Genomic DNA, 20,417 nt, shown 5'->3' with positions numbered 1-20,417 from the left:
TTTTAATGTTAGAATAACAATAATAACATCAAGTAAAAGATAACTTATTGTATTTTTTTATTGTATGATCTGGCATTGTATTGTCAGTGATGTCATCACAGCCTTGCTGTGGCAAATACATGTGATATGTATGAAGTGCAGCTCAGAAATATATATGTATACGAGGTCTGTGAGAAAAGTAACGGACCTTATTATTTTTTTCAAAAACTATATGGATTTGAATCACGTGTGGTTACATCAAACATGCTTGAACCCTCGTGGACATGCAAGAGTTTTTTCACGCCTGTTGGTTACGTCATTCGCCTGTGGGCAGTCTTTGAGTGAGGAGTGGCCCACCCTCTCGTTGATTTTTTCATTGTTTAGGAATGGCTCAGAGACTGCTGCTTTGTTTGATAAAAATTTTTTCAAAAACTGTAAGGCACAACTGAGTGGACACCATTCGATAAATTCAGCTGGTTTTCGGTGAAAATTTTAACGGCTGATGAGAGATTTTGGAGTTTTACTGTCGCTGTAAGGACGGCCCACGGCGCCTGATGGCGATCTGCACTCCGAGGTGGCGTCGTCTCGCTGTTTCAAGCTGAAAACTTCCTAATTTCAGGCTCTGTGGACCCAAGACGTCGTGAGATAACAGAGAACTTTCAGAAGAATTCGGGATCAGGAGTTTATCCAGACATTCCACTGTTAAAGGAGATTTTGTAATGAAAGAACGTGCGGGCAGATTCGCATGTCGGGCCGGACACGACCGCAGGGGGTCGCCACAGGAAAAACACCTCCATTGGAAACCTTAACGGACAAGTTGGAACATGCCCAGCTGTTAAACAATTTCTCAGTTACTCACTTATTGAAAGCCATCAAAAGCCGCCTGAATTTTACAAATGGTTTTCAACACGGAGGTGTTTTTCCTGTGGCGACGCGAACGGATTTGGGGCGTCGTCACGGACCCGACTCTGCAAATTCGTCCGCACGTTCTTTTATTACAAAATCTCCTTTAACAGTGGAATGTCCGCATAAACTCCTCATGCTGGCCTCTTCTGAAACTTCTCTGTTCTCTGATGACGTCCTGGGTGAACAGAGCTTTAAATTAGGATGTTTTCAGCTTGAAACAGCCAGACGGACGCCACCTCCGACCGCGCCGATCCGCTTTGTGGGCTGTGCTTAAAGCGAAAGAAACTCCACAATCTCTCATCAGCCGTTAAACTTTACACCGAAAACCAGCTGAATTTCTCGAATAGTGTCCACACAGATATCCCTCACCGGTCCTGAAAAAATTTGATAAAGCAACGCGCGCCGTCTCCCTGCAGCGTCTCAGACAAAGAGATTCTGACGGGAGGGGGAGTCCACACCTCACTCAAAGCCTGCCCACAGGCGAATGACGTCACCAACAGGCATGACAAAACTCACGCATGCGCACGAGGGTTCAAGCTTGTCTGACGTAAAAACATATGAATCAAATCCATTTATTTTTTGAAAAAAATAAAAAGGACCGCTTTTTTTTATCACAGACCTCGTATGTAAGAATGATTGTACATTACTTTTTCATTAGTTTTGCTATGAATTCTTCATGAGAATAAGCTGCAATATGAAGAGTTTTGATATATATATATATATATATATATATATATATATATATATATATATATATATATATATATATATATATATATATATAACTGGGTAGGCTATTTCAGTTGGCTAAAATAGATTAGTTGACATGACCAGTATTTTTTATTGCATGACCATTTAAAAAAAAGAGCCCCAAAAAATATGGCAATATCATATCAAATTCACGACTATTTTCCAGTATGTGGAAGCACAGTGGTGAAAACAGTCTGTGTGTTTGCCTGCCAAATAGAATATCTGTTTAGTAAGGAAATGCACGTGAATATATCTGGACCGCCGATGCCCCATTCTCCTTGTACAGATTGGTCCATAAATGTTTTTACATTTTCGCTGTATTTTTACATATTTATTCTGGCAAGCACAGCTGCCAGGTTTCCCCTTTCCCCAATTCCCATTTTTTTTTTTTTTTTTTTTTTTACAGTTTAGAAAAATGTCAATGACTTGCATTCTGGCATGTCTGATTCTTGCTTGATTTGCTCTTTTCCTTCGCAGGCTGCAGCATATTTGAGAACTGTAAGCGATGTAACAACGGCACATGGGGCCCCAGAGATGACTTTTTCATTAGTGGAAAATACTGCTCTGAGTGTCGGCCAGGCTGGTCCGGTGGTGACTGCATGAGTGAGTCTTCTCCTTTAGCCATCCTGAATGATTGTATTCTGAAATAATGCCTTCTCCCCCAAGTCAAATGAATACCTTATAAACTATGCATTATAGTCTTCCCTGCTGATTTATCTTAATCTTTAACTATGCCAGCTTGGAAAGCTACCAAAAGCCCAGAAGGTTTTCCATGAGGGGTTGAAGGACAATTCAAAGTCAACGTTAAGACATCTCATAAAGCAATTCAATATGCAACATTTGGAGGATGATTATGGCTTTCACAATATGCAAATAATCTGCCATGGGGCACAACAAATATACATTTAATTAAGAGCAGATTTCTGGCAAGCTGTTGAATGCATTTATTGCATATTATGATTCCTTATATGTGGGGGGGCTTTATTCCATTGTGAACCTTTACAGTGCCTTAAGAAATGCAAAATTAAGTTTTATTTTGGTGAATGTTAACTAGGCAGCTGGATATAAGCCCTCAAAATAATTATTAAAGTATAATTAAATAGCTGTCAAATTGAAATTATGCCTGACTTCCTTTAAAAGTTTTCAAGTTGAACTCATTTGTGTGTTTTAGCATGTGGGGAAGTAATCCGTAAACGGCAAGGCCATTTGGTGCTGGAGAGTTACCCCAACAATGCTCGGTGTGAGTGGACCATACAAGTGGACCGTCCATTTACTGTTGATCTCAGGTAACATTGTGAGACGACAGATCCTTTTTACTTTCATCAAGGAGGTTTTGTTTTTGTCTAAAATGGTTTAACGATGTGTAGAGAGAATGTGTAGGACATTCATGTCTCTGGATCCTCAGCCTTTGAGATTGGTAGACGCCTACTGATATCTCATGGAGTAGTGAGGTCACCTGAGAGATGTGTTTATGAGACTTTAATGCTAATAACTGACATAATGTGACTATCTAAAAGCAGTGGTGGGCACAGCTAACTGAAAGGTTCGCTTCGATAACCATTAAACCGCTAACTGAAAAGTTAGACTTTCTAAAGCTAAACTGATAAACCACTAAAAAAAATTTAGCAGACGTTACCACTAACCACTAACTTTTAGTATTGACTTGGTACACTGTAGGCTACTGATAAGCTAGTTTTGAGTTTAAAGCACCGCAGGGGCTGCTGGGTAAATTCAAAGGCGATTACAAACACAAAATGAACACACAAAAATAAATAAAAAATAAAACCTCAAGCACTGTCATCATCTTTATCAAAAGCAGTAAATCGAAGTATGAAAAGTCACATTTTATGTTTATTAGGGCTGAAATGATTTGTTGAGTAACTCGAATAATTCAATTACAAAAAATATTCGAGGGAAATTCTGTGCCTCAAAGCTCTGTGTAACATTGTAGTACATATGCCAGGCCTGTGTGTGGCACTGTAATGTCACCAGAAACAACAACAAAAAAAAGAAAAAGACTAGATCGTGCACACAAGCTAATCTGTAGCACCAGAAGCTACAGCTTTCCAATGCGACACACAGAGTAAAATAAAGCCTTTTAAGAGAAAGGGGGTCCACGCTTATCATCTGAAATAGACTTACTGTGCATTTAAAGCAAAACTGACTCCAAATATGACTAAATGAAGTACTTTTATTTATTTTTGGAAATGCGCTCCTTTCTCAAAATGTTACATGAAAAGCAAATGGCACTCACCTTTGCAGATGTACAGCGGGACGCACTGCTGCCTCGTCAGCGCTCGTAACATCAGATCTTAAAGTTCAGAGTCTGTTGTATGTGCCCCCCCACCAAAAAAAAAAATTGACAGTACTCACAGACGCACTTAAACATCCTTTGTTTATTGTTTCAGTGTTCTAAAGAGACAGCGTGACAGAGGGAGAGAGAGAGGGGGCTTCAGGTACTGTTTTGAGAATGGAGCGCATTGCCGAAAATAAATAAAAGTACTTAATTTAGTCATTGGAGTCATCTTGGGTAAATTGTTGGAGTTAGTTTGGGTAAATCATCGCACCCCTCCCAGAGCCCAGTTTTTCCACAGGCTGTGCTCACGTTCAGGTGCAGCCTGATTGACTGAGGATTACTCCGACCGCCAGCCCTTATGAAGCTCCAAAACTTGTAAAGACGTGAAAAATAAATAATTATCCAGGAAAACAGAAAGGATACACTAAATTTGACAATCTGCGTGATGGTGCAGCGACATTGTGCCATTGCTTAAGGAGAGCCCTGGACTATTGATGTTGTTTAAAAACTCAAAAGTAATTTTTATCCGATTACTCAATTAATCGCCAAAATAATCGATAGAATACTCGATTACTAAATTAATCGATAGCTGCAGCCCTAATTCTATATTATATATTTATAAACCATTAACGGAGCTACGGCTCAGCGATATTGCATTCACAAACACAAAACAAATGCACAAAAAATAAATAAATGAAATTACTGACTTTTGAGCTGCTTACATACTACTTTTGTGCACACTGTAAATTCTTTCGGCTGCATGTTGCAACAGCAGCAGCATTTGTGTGCTTTAGTGCTTTGCAGAGGTGGGAGTAAGTCACCATCAAGTCACTCTCAAGTCATGAATCAGCAAGTCCCAAATCATAATGACCACCAATTGTTTGCAAGCTGACTTGAGACTTGACTTGTGACTTGTAGATTGATGACATGAGAATGACTTGACAGTGACTTACTCCCACATCTGGTGCTTTCTGTGTAAATGGGATCAAAACTATTTGAGTTATCATGCTCAATGCTCAGACATGGACAAACACACAGTACGAAAAACAACATGTTGCATGCAGTACTGCATGTGGGGGTAATGAGTTACCACCTTTGTGGTCATTTTGTAGAGGTTTTAGGCAATATACCGTTTACACAAACATGGAGTCAACAAAATTTTACAGGATACCTGTGAGTGTGTTAAGTGTCCACCATCAAACACTGGATTAGAACCAAATGGATTTACTTGCCACATCTTACGAACAGACACCCACTGAAATGTGTGATGACAGAAAACCATGGTGCCAAATTATCACTGTTTTTTTTTTAATTATTATTTTTATTATCCATCTATAACAGTAATTAAAAGTTGATCTATTTAAGTGGGTCAACTACTAAAATTCCACTCCATTTAGGTATTTGTTCAGGGATGAAGAGCAAATCTGCAGCAGTTTGGAACCCACAGCTCTCCTCTTTAAGAAAACTTATGACCCTTCAGTCCTGCATATTATAACTCTCTATTTATGTCATTTTCTCCATTACACATGCAGCATTTTTAAGCCAGTGCCTTGACTTAATAGAGCAAAGGTTCTGCACATATTCAACCTGTTTATGGTGTACACATGGTCATGGTACACAAAACACATTTAATCATCCCAACCATTTTTTTTCTTGCTGTAGATATAAAGATCTGACTTCCACTTTACAGTTTTGACATGAACAGTTAACAAGGCCAAATCTATACTGTGAAGACAAATGTCTATATAAACAAGATTAATATTTCAATATCATAGTCTCATCTTTTATTAAATAAATCCTTAAAACCTGATGGAGAGGCAAATGCAAATATTACACAATGAATGTGCAGGGATTATGAGACAGTGTTTTTTCTCTGTTCAGGCTCCCAGTGCGCTCAGATCACACACGACACATTTACTTTCTTACAGCTGCTATTAGTTGCTGTGAGCTGCTCCAGGCTAATGATTATCATCAAATGCATGCTGACCCACAGATCTACAGTAAAGGATAGAGCTGGAGTATTTGGGAGAATGCCAAAGTCTTCCATAACTTAAGTTAATATGTCCCTTCTGTTTTGATGTTAAATCAAAGTGATTAAATCTGACGAGGTAGGCAGAGGACGGCTGACTTCAGTTTACATAAACTGACAGTGTTACACTGTTCCACAAAAGTGAGCATGCAGATTATCTCTGATTATTATTAGGGATGAGACTGTGCCACTTTTGTCTTGATGTAATTTTTGAACCTAGCCAGCTAACAAAACATCAACTCAAAGTGTGAAACAAATATTCTACTCCCATAAAGGAAAAGATATCTACCCCACAATGTGAATCAAGCTAACAAAATAATACTTAGATTGGATCAGATTTATCTGATTTTATTATTTTTTTTAGTTTCTGATATCTGATCCAGTAATTGAATTTCAGATTGGTATAAGTAATACTTCAATTCAGTATTGAACCAATACTGATGTAAAGTATCGAAAACCAGCACTCCCAACTGTTATTGGCTCCATCCTTCTGTGATGATATGTTAAGGCACACCAAGAGCGCGTTGTATGTTGGTGATTTGCTGCTTGTGTGAATGTGCCATACAATCAACACACTCTCATTATGTTCGTGGTTCTTGAGCCTGGTACTCAGAGGCTGATCTGCACGTCTCTCCATGCTTTCCTGGGACCTGACTGGCTGAGTTTGCTGGTTGCAGAGACAGAAAATGAGCAGATTAGTAGTCCTTGAGGACCAGGAGTGAGAACCACTGACTAGACTGAAAAAACACATGCATAGAAGGTCACAATATGACAGGAGTATTGGGGGTTGGAGAGAAATTGGGGATTATTGTTAAAAATTACATTCAGTCTTATAATTTGGTACTTTCTAGGGGAGATCGCTGTTTTTAGCCTTTTAGCCATTGGTTACATAGGGATTTATCATCACTGCATATATTAGACCCAGAATTGATGACTAGTAGTAGATGCTGAATTCACCACTCACCAGCAGCGGTTGGCAGGGCTGTGTATTTTAAACATCACTGACTGGATGCTTATTTCAAGTGCAATGGATGGTTGTAATTTTTCCAGGTACTTAAATATAATGGCATACTACATGTATCTGCACTGAGCACAAAATAAAGCTCTCTTTTTAGTGAAAGGACAAATAAACCAAAATGACCAAATACACAAAAGCAAAGACATCATTTCTCATGGTAGCTAAGCAGAAATCATTCTTTTATATTTTCTCAGGCTACTGTAGAAAAGGAGGCACATGTTTCCAAAAACCATCAAAAGCTGTGGAACAGTGGAACAAATATCTGCCTGAACAAATTCCATGGCTGTTATTGTGGTTCATTACTGATGTGCTGGCCTCAGATTTGCTTTCACCAGTGTTTTTAAAACTGGTAAAATGTGGCTTCAATTGTAACAATGTCAAGATCTTTAAGTCTTAATGTATTTTGGGACAGTGCCCCACCCACCATGTTGTCATGAGATCACTGCATTGCTGTTACTACACTGTGGCAGTGTCGTTTGACACCATCATGACCTCATCTCGACTTGACAAAACGTCAGTAAGAAAGACCATGTTAATATGAAATCTCACAAATACATTACAATATCAGTGTGGCACACCATGAAATGTGTCAACTTAATCTAATTACTGGGCCTGTTAGTGAAGCTTAGGGCTAGCAGCTGGCAATCACCTTAGTATTTTCTCTGCTTTCCTCTTGATTTAATGCTGATGTGGTGTGGTTTTTCTGGCTGACTGATCCTGCTCTTTTTCTCTCTGTCTGATGTGCGGAGGGAAATGCGTGGGAGTAGTGTCTGTGGGTGACGGGATGCTAGACTGACCGTGAGATGCCATACCTGAAGCTAATGCAGCAGATGTTGTTGTGATTTCCTGTTTTCTGTTTCTTCAGCTTTGGAAAACTTTGTTAAAAACTTATAACTGTTAGAATGACCCAAGCATTGGGTCACCCCTATGAGTCTGGTCTGCTTGAGGTTTTTTCCTTACCATTGTCACCTGTGTGCTTGCTCTAGGGGTTGGTAAGACTAGACCCTACTTGTCTGAAGCACCTTGAGGCAGCTTTGTTGTGATTTGGCGCTATATGAAATGTAAAAAATTGAAATTGAATTGTCAACATGTTGACAAGATACCACAGCATTTAGCATGGTAATGCCTGTTGCAATGTTCTATCAATATAGAGCACCTTACATATTTTTATTATTATGAGATACTGACAATGATTGTGAACATCAGATGAAGATGAAGAATGCCTGCTGTCACTTGATCCTGAACACATCTTTGTGCTTTTTCAGTGATGTCTGATGAGCTTTGGGTTGTGTTTGTGACAGCTTGTTGCTGGTTATCTCTCAAATAATGTATAGTGCCTTCCAAAATATCCACCCCCTTGAGTTTTATTTGTTTATTTATTTTTGCCTTACAACCTACATATGCTTTACATAAATATATTTTTATTTGGATTTTATGCAAAGCCACCAACACACCATAGTCCAAACTGATGAAGTGAAATGGGGAAAAAGAAAACTTGTTCATACTTAAAAAAAAGCAGTGCATGCATATGTATTCACCTCCTTTGCTATGAAGGCCTTAATAATTACAGTGACACAAGTAAATAATGAATTTCATAGCAAGGTTTTTTTTAGATAAGCCAGGGGATGGATACATGAACATTTCAAAGACACTGAGCATGTCTTGGACTTTATACACATCAATCATTAAGAAATACAAATGGTGAAAGAGTCAAGTGAGAGAAGCCATCAAGACACCCATGACAGCTGTGAAGGAGATACAGGTTTCTGCTTGTTGCATGCGTGTTACAACTTTAACCTGTTGCACCAGTTATCCTGCTTTATAGTTAAGTGAAACAAAGAAGCATTTTCTTAAAATCAACCCATGAAATTTCATCCAATGTTTTCCAGAAGGCACAAAGGCCTACAGTTGACCTGTTTTATTGTATGAAAACCTTTTGCTGAACATTGTCAGTCAGAAATAGCGCCATTAAGAGTTCTGTGGTGGTAAAGATCTTTGCTGGGCAATGTGGTGTGCAAGACTGCAATAATGTAAATGCGCCTTTACTGAAAAAAGATTAAAGAAAAGAATTGAGATTTTTATTATTTATTTGTTAATTCTTAAAAAGTTGGATCTGATGTTACATTTTGGTACAATGGATTCACCAACTCAATGAAAAGCATTTATTTAACATTGGCCAATGGAGCATTTCTGGCATAGGTGAATATATGTGCTCTAATAATGACCATTATACCTCTGCAGATAAATAAATGGATAAATACTTGTATATTTTTTTGCCTTTGGCTAAAACTCTGTTTAAAAATGTAAAAAGTCATCTCTGTGCAACTGCATCTCCTGACAACAATAACAACAATAATGATAAATATTCACAAAATAATGGGATCTGAATCACCTGATGTGGTTCAGAAGTGATATCAATGCAGATTTCTCAGAACAAAATGAAATATTCTAAGGTCTGCTCTTCCTGCTCCGTTCTTCTGACAGGTTCATGATGATGAGTCTGGAGTTTCACCAGTCTTGTCGCTATGATTACGTGGAGGTCAGAGATGGTGACAGCATCAGGTCACGCGTTATTGGTCGATTCTGTGGCAACAACAGACCTGCGCCAATTCAGAGCTCTGGAAACACCATGCACATACTCTTTGTGTCTGATGGCTACAAGAATTTTGATGGCTTCTTTGCTACTTTCCAAGAGACCTCAGGTAGGTCAAATAGACAACCATTCTATTCCAGCCACCCTGATCCTTTCAAATATATTATGTGTGGCATCATCACCAAATAATAGATGCACATTATTAATGGCTGCACTCATTTAGAAAAGGATAAATAAAGTGATGCTAAAACTGTATTGTTTGTGTCTTGAATTTGCTCAGAGTAGGAAGAAAATGATTGCTGGTAAACATTAAGGGTTTTTGTCCACTGGGCAAGAGGGCTAGTACATCTTTATACTTACAGGCCCACCTTCAGATTTACTGGCCCACCATTAAATTTCATTGGCCACTTTTTGAAAGTTGAATGAAATATCTTCTTTGGTTTTTGTTGAACTTTGTTAACATAGAAGTGATGCATGTTCATTTATTAAATGAAATATAGCTAACCATTTGACAACATGGTACTCAAAAATTTTACATATAAAAATTGTATGCTCATAACTTTAGAGTTATGAGAGTTATGGGGTTTACACAAAGCTGCACTCCTCAAGTGGGACAGTAGGAATGTTGAGCCCTGGATATCAATAATTGGTTTAGTGGCCTGAAGACTAAAAAATGCTGTCAGGCCAAGATTAATGTCAACCCCCAATTTTGTCATACCAACACCTACCATAATACTTATACAACCCCTGGCAATAATTATGGAATCACCGGCCTCGGAGGATGTTCATTCAGTTGTTTAATTTTGTAGAAAAAAAGCAGATCACAGACATGACACAAAACTAAAGTCATTTCAAATGGCAACTTTCTGGCTTTAAGAAACACTATAAGAAATCAAGAAAAAAAGATTGTGGCAGTCAGTCACGGTTACTTTTTTAGACCAAGCAGAGGAAAAAAATATGGAATCACTCAATTCTGAGGAAAAAATTATGGAATCACCCTGTAAATTTTCATCCCCAAATCTGTGATCTGCTTTTTTTCTACAAAATTAAACAACTGAATGAACATCCTCTGAGGCCGGTGATTCCATAATTTTTTGCCAGGGGTTGTAATAAAGCATATTTCTTTTTGCATCTGTTTACAGCTTGCAGCTCTTCTCCTTGCCTGCATGATGGGACTTGTATCCTGGACACCTCCTACAGTTACCACTGTGCCTGTCTGGCTGGCTACACAGGCAAAAGGTGTGAAAATGGTGAGTCTGTAACTTAACCCTAAAAACTCTCCAACCAAAATAATCCTATTAGCATTTTCCTGGAGAAAATGAAAATGGAGGAGGAGTAAAAATGACTGCAAATTACATTGCAATTTGTGTGTCACCTTGGCAAAATGTGGACTTGGTGTTTTCAGTTTAAAAGGTATTTGGAAAGAATGTATCTGCCTCTAACAATCATATGTTGTGCAATAAGGCACACCTAGTCAGACCCAGAAGAACTGACCTGTTGGTGTAAGGCTTTTTCACTGCTGTTGTTGTCCAGATGCAGGCAGTGATTCACTGTCAGAAGGGAAAAGTCTGTGGTTTGGACTCGGTTCAGACCAGCTGAAATCCTCTTTTGCAGTCAGTCCCAGCTATGGGTTAGGCCAATCAGATTTTCAGAAAATATGCTTGATGAGTCAACAAATGCACGACTAGTATGGCTGCATGAAATCTGACACGTAACAAATAAGGTCATACTGCTGTGGACAAGATGAGCTTTAGTTTAATTCCCTCAAATAAAGAGGCTGTTTTCACGCAGGTTTGCACAAATACCAACTAATCAATTTTACTGGGACACGGTGGAGTGGCGGGGCATGGAAAAACACATAAAATTTCCGTGCTGAAAGGACTGGATCCTGACTTTGATCCTTATTTCTGGGCAGTGATCGCGTTCGATTCAATCTGGTAAACAGGTTTAAAGACAAACAATTGGGATCACAGTTCAGTAATTAGCAATGAAGAGCAATACTCATAATCAAATGACATCAATTGGAGTCAAAGTTCAGCTAGCAAGATCAAAAATCACTAATTATGACCATCCATCCATCCATTTTCTTCCGCTTTATCCGGAGTCGGGTAGCAGAGGCAGCAGCTAAGCCGCCCAGACCTCCCGATCCACACACACCTCCCCCAGCTCCTCCGGGGGAACCCCAAGGCATTCCCAAGCCAGCCGAGAGATGTAGTCCCTCCAGTGTGTCCTGGGTCTTCCCCGGGGCCTCCTCCCAATGGGACATGCCCGGAACACCTCTCCAGCAAGGCATCCAGGGGTATCCGGAAAAGATGCCCGAGCCACCTCAACCGACTCCTTTCGACGTAGAGGAGCAGCGGCTCGACTCCGAACTCCTCCCGAGTGACCGAGCTCCTCACCCTATCTCTAAGGGAGCGCCCAGCCACCCCGTGGAGGAAACTCATCTCGGCCGCTTGTACTTGCGATCTCGTTCTTTTGGTCATGAGCCAAATCTTATGACCATAGGTGAGGATCGGAATGTAGATTGATCGGTTAATCGAGAGCTTTGCTCCCCTACTCAGCTCTCTTTTCACCACGACGGTCCGATACAGCAACCGCATCACTGCAGATGCTGCACCGATCCATCTATCGATCTCACGCTCCATCCGTCCCTCACTCGTGGACAAGACCCCGAGATACTTAAACTCCTCCACTTGAGGCAAGGACACTCCACCGACCTGAAGAGGGCAAAGCACCTTTTTCCGGTCGGGAACCATGGCCTCGGATTTGGAGGTGCTGATTTTCATCCTGGACGCTTCACACTCGGCTGCAAACCGCCCCAGTGCACGCTGAAGGTCCTGATTTGACGAAGCCAACAGAACCACATCGTCCGCAAACAGCAGAGATGAGATTCCGTGGTTCCCAAACCAGACCCCCTCCACACCGTGGCTGCGCCTAGAAATTCTGTCCATAAAAATAATGAACAGAACCGGTGACAAAGGGCAGCCCTGGCAGAGGCCAACGTGCACCGGAAACAGGTTTGACTTACTACCGGCAATGTGAACCAAGCTCCTGCTGCGGTCGTACAGGGACTGGATAGCCCTTAGCAAAGGACCCCGGGCCCCGTACTCCCAGAGCACCCCCCACAGGGTGCCCCGAGGGACATGGTCGAACGCCTTCTCCAGATCCACAAAACACATGTGGACTGGTTGGGCGAACTCCCATGAACCCTCGAGCACCCGATGGAGCGTGTAGAGCTGGTCGGGACTGCCAGCTCTACAATTATGACCAATCATGGTCAAAGGTCAGGATCAAAAGACATCAATCAAGTCTGAAGTCTAGAAGTCTCCATCAAAGTTCAGCTATCAGAGATTAGTGATCAGGATTAAAAAGCCATACAACTCCATTCATGGTTAAATTACAGACATGATCAATGTTCAGTGATTGGCTCAAAGATCAGTAATCAGGATAAAAAGTTAACAATTATGTTCAAAGTTAAATCACAGCCATGATCGATAGGTAAGTAAGGCCCTTAAGCTTCTACCCTGCTTCTACCTGTGGCCACCACCCCCAATTCAGTCAAAGATAAATAATCAGTATAAATGTTTAGCATTCACATCAAAGTTCAATAACTGGATCAAAGATCAACAATCAGGATTAAAAGTAAACATTCACATTCAAATATAAATCACTGTTATGATCAAGGTTCAGCAATCAGGATCAAAGGACAACACTCACAATCAAAGGATATTAATCAGTATCCAAGTTTAACAATTACTGTACATCAAAGTTCATTTAACCATGTCATGGGCCAGCAATCAGGATAAAATAAATACCCTCAGCCGTATAAGCATAAAAATAATAAACAGAATGTGACCTTTTGACCTCTTAAAATAGGTCAAGGTTAGCCACCTTTGAACTTGTCCAAGGTCTGTGTCCCAAGAACGTTCCCTGTGAATTTGAAGTCCCTGGCAGTAATAGGACTGAACTTATGCTGAGCACAGACAGACAGACAGATACAAAGCCTTCACATTACCCGGTGGCCATAATTTGGCCTCGTGTTTAATCAAGTTATGTTTTAAGTTAAATCACAGTCATGGTAAAAGTTCAGCCATTAGGATCATCCATTCATCTATTTTATACTATTTTATATATCTGCTTACTCCAGTTAAGGGTCACAGGGGGCTGGAGCCTGTCCCAGCAGTCCTAGGGCGTGAGGCGGGGTACACCCTGGACAGGATGCCAGTCTGTCGCAGGGCCACAATCAGGATCAAAGATCAGTAATCAGAATTAAAGGCACATTCATGAAAACTCGTGTGGTGACGGAATTCTCACTGTACCAACTCAGATCTGACACATTTAATCAAGTATGGCAAAACTGCCACTGACTGTGGCAAGACGAGCCCCCAGACTTTTTATTTACTTATTTTTTAATGGGTGTCCAAACCCTAACTGGCGTGTTTGTGGCCTTTACCCCTCCACTGGGATCCTGCAAAAGTTGGCATCCTAAGAGCTCTGCGGCATCGTTTTCAAGGCTGAATTTGAGGTTATGAAGTGAACACTGAAACATTTCTACTTCCACTTGAGCCAGACTTTCCACTGGAAGAGACATCTTTAAAAAAAACAAAAAAACTGGCCTTTCATTCCACACAGTCTGCATTCATCTGGAATCCCATTAGGAATTCTCAGCTGTTTATGGAAAGGAACTGCAATGACGTTATTACTGTGACACATTTTACAGAGGAAATAAATTCAGCTGGAGAATTTTGAAACTAAATTTTACATGAATCACATTTCAGGTCTGCAGCTAAAACACTTTAACAGGAACTCAAAATACAAAATAATTTATTTCTTTGTCTCTTTTTTTGGCTGATTTATTTTGGAGTGAATTGATGGACACAGTTTCCAAAGCAACAGCACTCATCATCACACATAATGTAATAAGATATTTGACATGACCTGATATTGTCTTCAGCACCTCAGGGTGTTTCAGCTTTTTTTTTTTTTTTCACCACATTATTGGAAGAGGTCACACACAGTTTAATTTTCCATTTTTGTTTGGCATTTTCTATCCCCTAAAGGGACTGGAGCATGTAAATACTGTGAGGCAGAAACGCCCAGAATATAGGGAGGGATCATGGGTTTGGAGCGCTAAACTACAGCCAGTGTATTTCATGGATCAGACCCAACACACCAAACCTCCTCAGGGACTTTTTTTCTTCTTCTTTTTTCAAGAGAATGCATTGACATTTGTGTTTTTAGTTTGGTCACTTTCGGGTAGCACCCCATTAAAGGTCATATTGTGCAGTTTTGTAGATCTACTTTACATTTAAATATTTTTTGGGATATCCTTTTAAATAACCTCAAGCTTCCACAATTCTGTAATTACATGCAGAAATTCCTCTACCACAAGAAAAATTGACAGGATTGAGCCTAGAATCTCTTTCCTCCTGGTTATGTTCTCTCTACCAGTTGAATTCTGGCAGGTAATGAGTGTTGCTAATAAAGGTAATAAAGGAATCCTGGCAGCCTAGTTCAAGCACTTTGTTGCTTGTGCAGATACCTCAAACAACGTCCATCTGGTGTTCCCATTAGTTGCCAAATTACACAAAGGTGCAGCCCCTTCCATTGCTTTTTTTTTCTTTTCAATAATCCCTGGTTACTGATGGAAATCCAAAAGAATTGGAATTCTTGCCAGCTATTGCGTCTTCGTCTGTTATGGAAGTCTTCCAGATTGTGATAACTTGTCTTCCATGGGGCAAACAATATCAAGGAACAAATCCTCTTTCTTCTTGTAACAATGAAGCAAATGGAAATATCATGAACCAAAGGAGCTCCTCAGTTCCATTTCATCTTAGTCTAGCTCCTCTTACTGTAAGTGGAAGGAAGGCCAGAGACGTATGCCTGATGTGGTCATTTTGGGGGTCTTTGCTCTGCCTCCCTGCTATAGCCTTTCCATGGAGGCATATAGAGGGACAGGAAGGTGTGTGCTCCATTCTGGTAAGATTTTCCACATTGGCGTGTTGAAAGGGAGGGAGGTCCATCATTGACACCTGCGATGTTCTGTTCCACATAAATGAGGTCTTTGCTGCTGCTCTCCCTGCTAAAGCCTAGGGAGTAGATAGGTCCCATAACAGAGTCACACAGCCAAATATAACTTGTGGCAGTGAAGGAAAACTTTCTCTTTGAAGTGGTCCTGACTGAAATGTAAAAATACTAGACAGACTCTCCATGATGTCACACAGATTTTCTGAAGGTTTGAAGCTCAAATGGGTCTAATTCAGATGTTGCAGTGCCTGCCTAACACTCAGTGGGTAAAGAGGTAGGAGCGAAGGCAAGACCACCATCACTGTAGTGACACTAACATAACCCGAACTTGCTCACCTATCTCAAAGTTACAAAGGCTAACAGGCTAGGTCCCCTGAGTTTGAATGATTGGTGGCTTGAGTGCAGCTAGAAAAATGTACAACATCCATAAGGGCCCCTTCACACATAGTGCGAATACGTACAACTCAGGGTGACTCACGGTGGTAAAGCTCTTATGGAGCACACCATGAGACATCGTGCTGATAGGCAGGTGTGCGCAATCCTGGTGTGATGGTTCGTGCACATAATGGTGCGTTTCGACCAGGAACACAGTGTGAGCTGCTGCAGCTGCTCGCACTGTGTTCTGTGGGACGAGGTGCACCACATCGCACCGCTGATGTGGAGGAAAATAAAATAAAAACCAACTGTATAATCAGTGAATATCACTGGGTTGATATAAATAATACATAAAAGGGGATGCAATACAGAAGCCAGTGGTTAAATAACCCTGGTTAAATAAAAAGAAAAAAAATGCCACAGGATTCAAACCCACACACTCTGATTACCAGACAGAAGCTTTACCACTGCACTACAATCACTGTCTTGTAACAGGGGTGTGAAATGGCTAAAATCAACAAGTAGATGAATGTATTTTCTAAAAAAAACAACAATAACAACAACAACAAAAAAAACGCTGTGATAACTGGTATGGCATGTTTCTGTTGATACATAACTGAAATTGGCGTATTTGTCATACTGTTGGCTTGTCCTGGTCATGCAGCGTGCTGGTCACAGCCCTCACGGCCCAACATGCTTGTCCTGTCAGATATGACATTTAGATCGCCAAATGAACTGATGGGCCGTTTCTCCTCCCATCACAAACGTGATATATGTTTTTATGTATTCCCACACAAGTACACGCACGCATGTGTCCGTCAAAACATGGGATGTGTGCTGCAGCTGTGATGTCCAGAACCTGAGATGTCCCAACAGTTGTGGGGCAGCCAGCCACGCCCCTGTCCTGTCAGTGCACAAACCAAGAAGTCACTCTGTGATCAGATGAGACATGCCTCGCCTGTGGGGGGGGGGGGACCACATGCACACATGTGTTGGGGGGGCGTGCGAAACACACACGTGTTGTGGGGTGAGCCGACACTCTGGCATGCCACATGTGCACTTAGAAGCAGCTACGATTCTACACGTTTTGCATACAATTCCAGCTTCATGTGCGCTTTATGTGCAAATCGACCAAATTCGCACTATGTGTGAAGGGGCCCCAACTGTGGCACTAGCAGTCTGGCAAACATTACAGATACCTGTTAATTAAACAATTCAAAGAATCTTAAAATTTCACTCATTGGAAATACTGGAGCACAAACTTCTTAGATGGTCCATTATACAATTAAATGCAAAGTAAGCCATATTATCTCAGATATTTCTGAGATAATATGCTCAGAAAGGAAAAACACGGTTGAGTCCTCAGTAGGTAGTGGCCACTAGTGGCCTATGCTAAAGGATCACAGCATATATATTGCTGTAATATACCAAAATAAATGGTATACTGATTAAATAAATGCATCTTCCCTTCATTTTGCACAAAAAGGTGTTGAACCAACGGAGAGTAGAGTATTGAGATTGGTCTTTGGTTTTAATGCTTTGCACATTCAGGACAGTTCAGATGCAGAATGAGCTATTATGTTATTCTGCTTCACCTGCAAACATGAGAAGATCCTTAAATAACATTTCAGGTCTTTTCACATGCACAAGATGACATGTGCTCACAAATAAATGGTGCATGTGTTTCCACACAGTGGTGGGATGCCACAGGTCTCCAGTGCTGATCCATGGCTCCACAGAAGGTGTGTTTCATCACTCTGGAGCACGCATCACTTTCCGTTGTGATCCTGGGTTTGAGCTGCAGGGAAGTCGTACTGCCATCTGCCTCAGTGATGGCACATGGAGTGCACCAGCCCCTCAGTGTGGTAAGAAAAGTTTTGTTTTAGAGACTAATTTAAATTTGGGCTGCAAAAAATCCACAGAAGTGCTTTTACCCCCCGTGGCTCCTGGATGTCATATTTTCCCTTCTTAGTGTCAGTGGAAAGATTCTGTTCTCTGCCACCCAAGCCAACACACGGGGACCACTTTCTGGTGTACGGACCCAATGATGTCCTCATTGCTCTGCAGTATCTGTGCTACCAACCCTTTGAACTCAGCGGAATCTCCCAGAGAACGTGCCTCTCAAATAACACGTGGAGCGGGAGTGCTCCTGTTTGCACCAAAGGTCAGGCAAAGTGTTTAATAACAGGGATTAATGCTGAAAAGAATGAGTCAATGCAAACAGTAAGAGGACATACAGTTAATTTTCTTGTGTTTTTATAAGGATAAAAGTCTTTAAAGGATCAGAAAGAATGAGTCAGTGCCCAGATGCACTTAAATTGCCTAATCAGTGACGGATCTTCCATTTTTCCAAGCCAGGGGCCATTACGGGGCCACATATTTTTTTTTTTTTTACAGAGGGGGCATCTATATATGTCTAACATCTACGTACAAATTGATGTTCACTAAAGTGTATCTATGTTCATGTTCAGTAAAGTGTATGCAGTTAACCTGCCATTCCTTTGCTGTTGGCAATACTTTCAGATTTGGGGAAAAGTACATCACCAAATATATTTTTTTTCTCAGTTTGTATACTTTTAAAAAGCAGTTTAGGCAAAAGCAAAGTATCATCTTTGGTTATGTCTTACCCTGGATCCAAATATTGTACAAAGCGACATAAGTGCATACCACCCAACAGTACTGTATCACACGCTAGAATTAAGTGAGCGAGTAGTAGGCGAACAATTCAGATGTGGTACATGCAGTGGTGGGCACACTTCCGATAATCCGATAACAGATAATTATCGAAGATAATGTTTTCTTTATCGGATTATCTTTTTAGATAACTTTAAAAACCATTATCGGACCAATTATCTTCCGACGATAACTTTTAAACCGATAAACAAAATAAACAAAGCTGAACAGCGACAAGCATTTTTAAAATTAGTTTAGCACTCACCTGTTAAAAGTTTTATAACAGACGCACAGCTATAACCTTTACAAACAGAAGAGAGCCGCTTGTATAAAAAGCATCTCAATCCTCTGCAAACAAAAGAGAAACAGCCCCAAAAGGAAAAAAACCATTTCCTTTAACACCATGCCAATAAGCTGGCGATATCACCTAAGTCATCCAGATGCATAAATTTTTAACTTATGGTTCAAATTCTAACCAACCAAATTTTGGACAAGTTATTTAAAATTACTGTCATGTCTGAAGTTTTATTAAGTGAAAATATCAGATATATGTTTTAGTTTTAAAGTAATGTGCTCATTTTTAAGGATTTGTGAGTACATCACGACAGGACAAATGCATTTCAGACACTCTGTTCAGGCTCCACGGACAACAGCATTAAACTCTAGTGCCTAAAACTCTCTTGAATATATTATCTGTGTTTATAGACGTTGGTTTTATTTGTGTTTGTTAAATTTCACGCATTTTAAATGTAGCAGACAGGGATTACTGTATCTGGAATTTTGTTTTCAAGGCCTCTACTGCCATCTACTGGTCAGTAGTGTTCACTAAGCATGTGGAAACCAGTAGATGGCAGTGTTCTATTTATTTTGACCCCGGTTATGTCAGATGATTGTCAAATCAACTTTTTGGCTTTGCAAATGGCTTTTTTTTTGTGCAATGAATGTATACGAGGGCTGTCCGTAAAGTATAGGTCCTTTTTATTTTTTTCAAAAACTATATGGATTTCATTCATATGTTTTTACGTCAGACATGCTTGAACCCTCATGCGCATGCGTGAGTTCTTCCATAGCTGTTGGTGACGTCATTCGCCTGTGAGCACTCCTTGTGGGAGGAGTCGTCCAGCCCCTCGTCGGAATTCCTTTGTCTGAGAAGTTGCTGAGAGACTGGCGCTTTGTTTGATCAAACTTTTTCTAAACCTGTGAGACACATTGAAGTGGACATGGTTCGAAAAATTAAGCTGGTTTTCAGTGAAAATTTTAACAGCTGATGAGAGATTTTGAGGTGATTCTGTCGCTTTAAGGACTTTTCACGGTGCGAGACGTCGTGCAGCGCTCTCAGGCAGCGTCATCAGCCTGTTTCAAGCTTAAAACCTCCACATTTCAGGCTCTATTGATCCAGGACGTCGTGAGAGAACAGAGACGTTTCAGAAGAAGTCGGTTTCAGCATTTTATCCGGATATTCCACTGTTAAAGGAGATTTTTTTAATGAAAGACATGCGGACGGGTCCGCGCGTCGGGACGCAGCCGACGCGGCGCGGCGGCACAGGAAAAACACCTCCGTGTTGATAACCATTTGTTAAAATCCAGTTGGCTTTTGATGGCTTTCAGTGGAGTGAGTATATGAGAAATTGTTTATCAGCTGGAGATGTTCCAACTTGTCCTCAAGGCTTCCAACAGAGGTGTTTTTCCTGTGACGGAGCGTCGCGGCGGTCTCACAGGTTTAGAAAAAATTTTGATCAAACAAAGCGCCAGTCTCTCAGCAACTTCTCAG

At 40.7% G+C, this 20,417-nt stretch overlaps 1 protein-coding gene across 1 annotated transcript in view; it reads left to right on the top strand.

Moving 5' to 3' along the window:
• pamr1 (peptidase domain containing associated with muscle regeneration 1) overlaps positions 1–20,417 on the top strand; it is a 67,308-nt gene that overhangs the window by 24,856 nt on the left and 22,035 nt on the right. The window contains exons 3-8 of the mRNA XM_034176847.1: positions 2,113–2,238; positions 2,807–2,921; positions 9,463–9,680; positions 10,714–10,821; positions 17,668–17,838; positions 17,946–18,137. Of these exons, the coding sequence (XP_034032738.1) occupies positions 2,113–2,238; positions 2,807–2,921; positions 9,463–9,680; positions 10,714–10,821; positions 17,668–17,838; positions 17,946–18,137 (930 nt within the window). The remainder of the gene's footprint in view (positions 1–2,112; positions 2,239–2,806; positions 2,922–9,462; positions 9,681–10,713; positions 10,822–17,667; positions 17,839–17,945; positions 18,138–20,417) is intronic.

The sequence above is a fragment of the Thalassophryne amazonica genome, chromosome 8 (assembly GCF_902500255.1).
Source record: "Thalassophryne amazonica chromosome 8, fThaAma1.1, whole genome shotgun sequence".
In the NCBI taxonomy this organism is placed as follows: domain Eukaryota; kingdom Metazoa; phylum Chordata; class Actinopteri; order Batrachoidiformes; family Batrachoididae; genus Thalassophryne; species Thalassophryne amazonica.
This window is presented reverse-complemented; position numbering and strand designations above follow the sequence as displayed.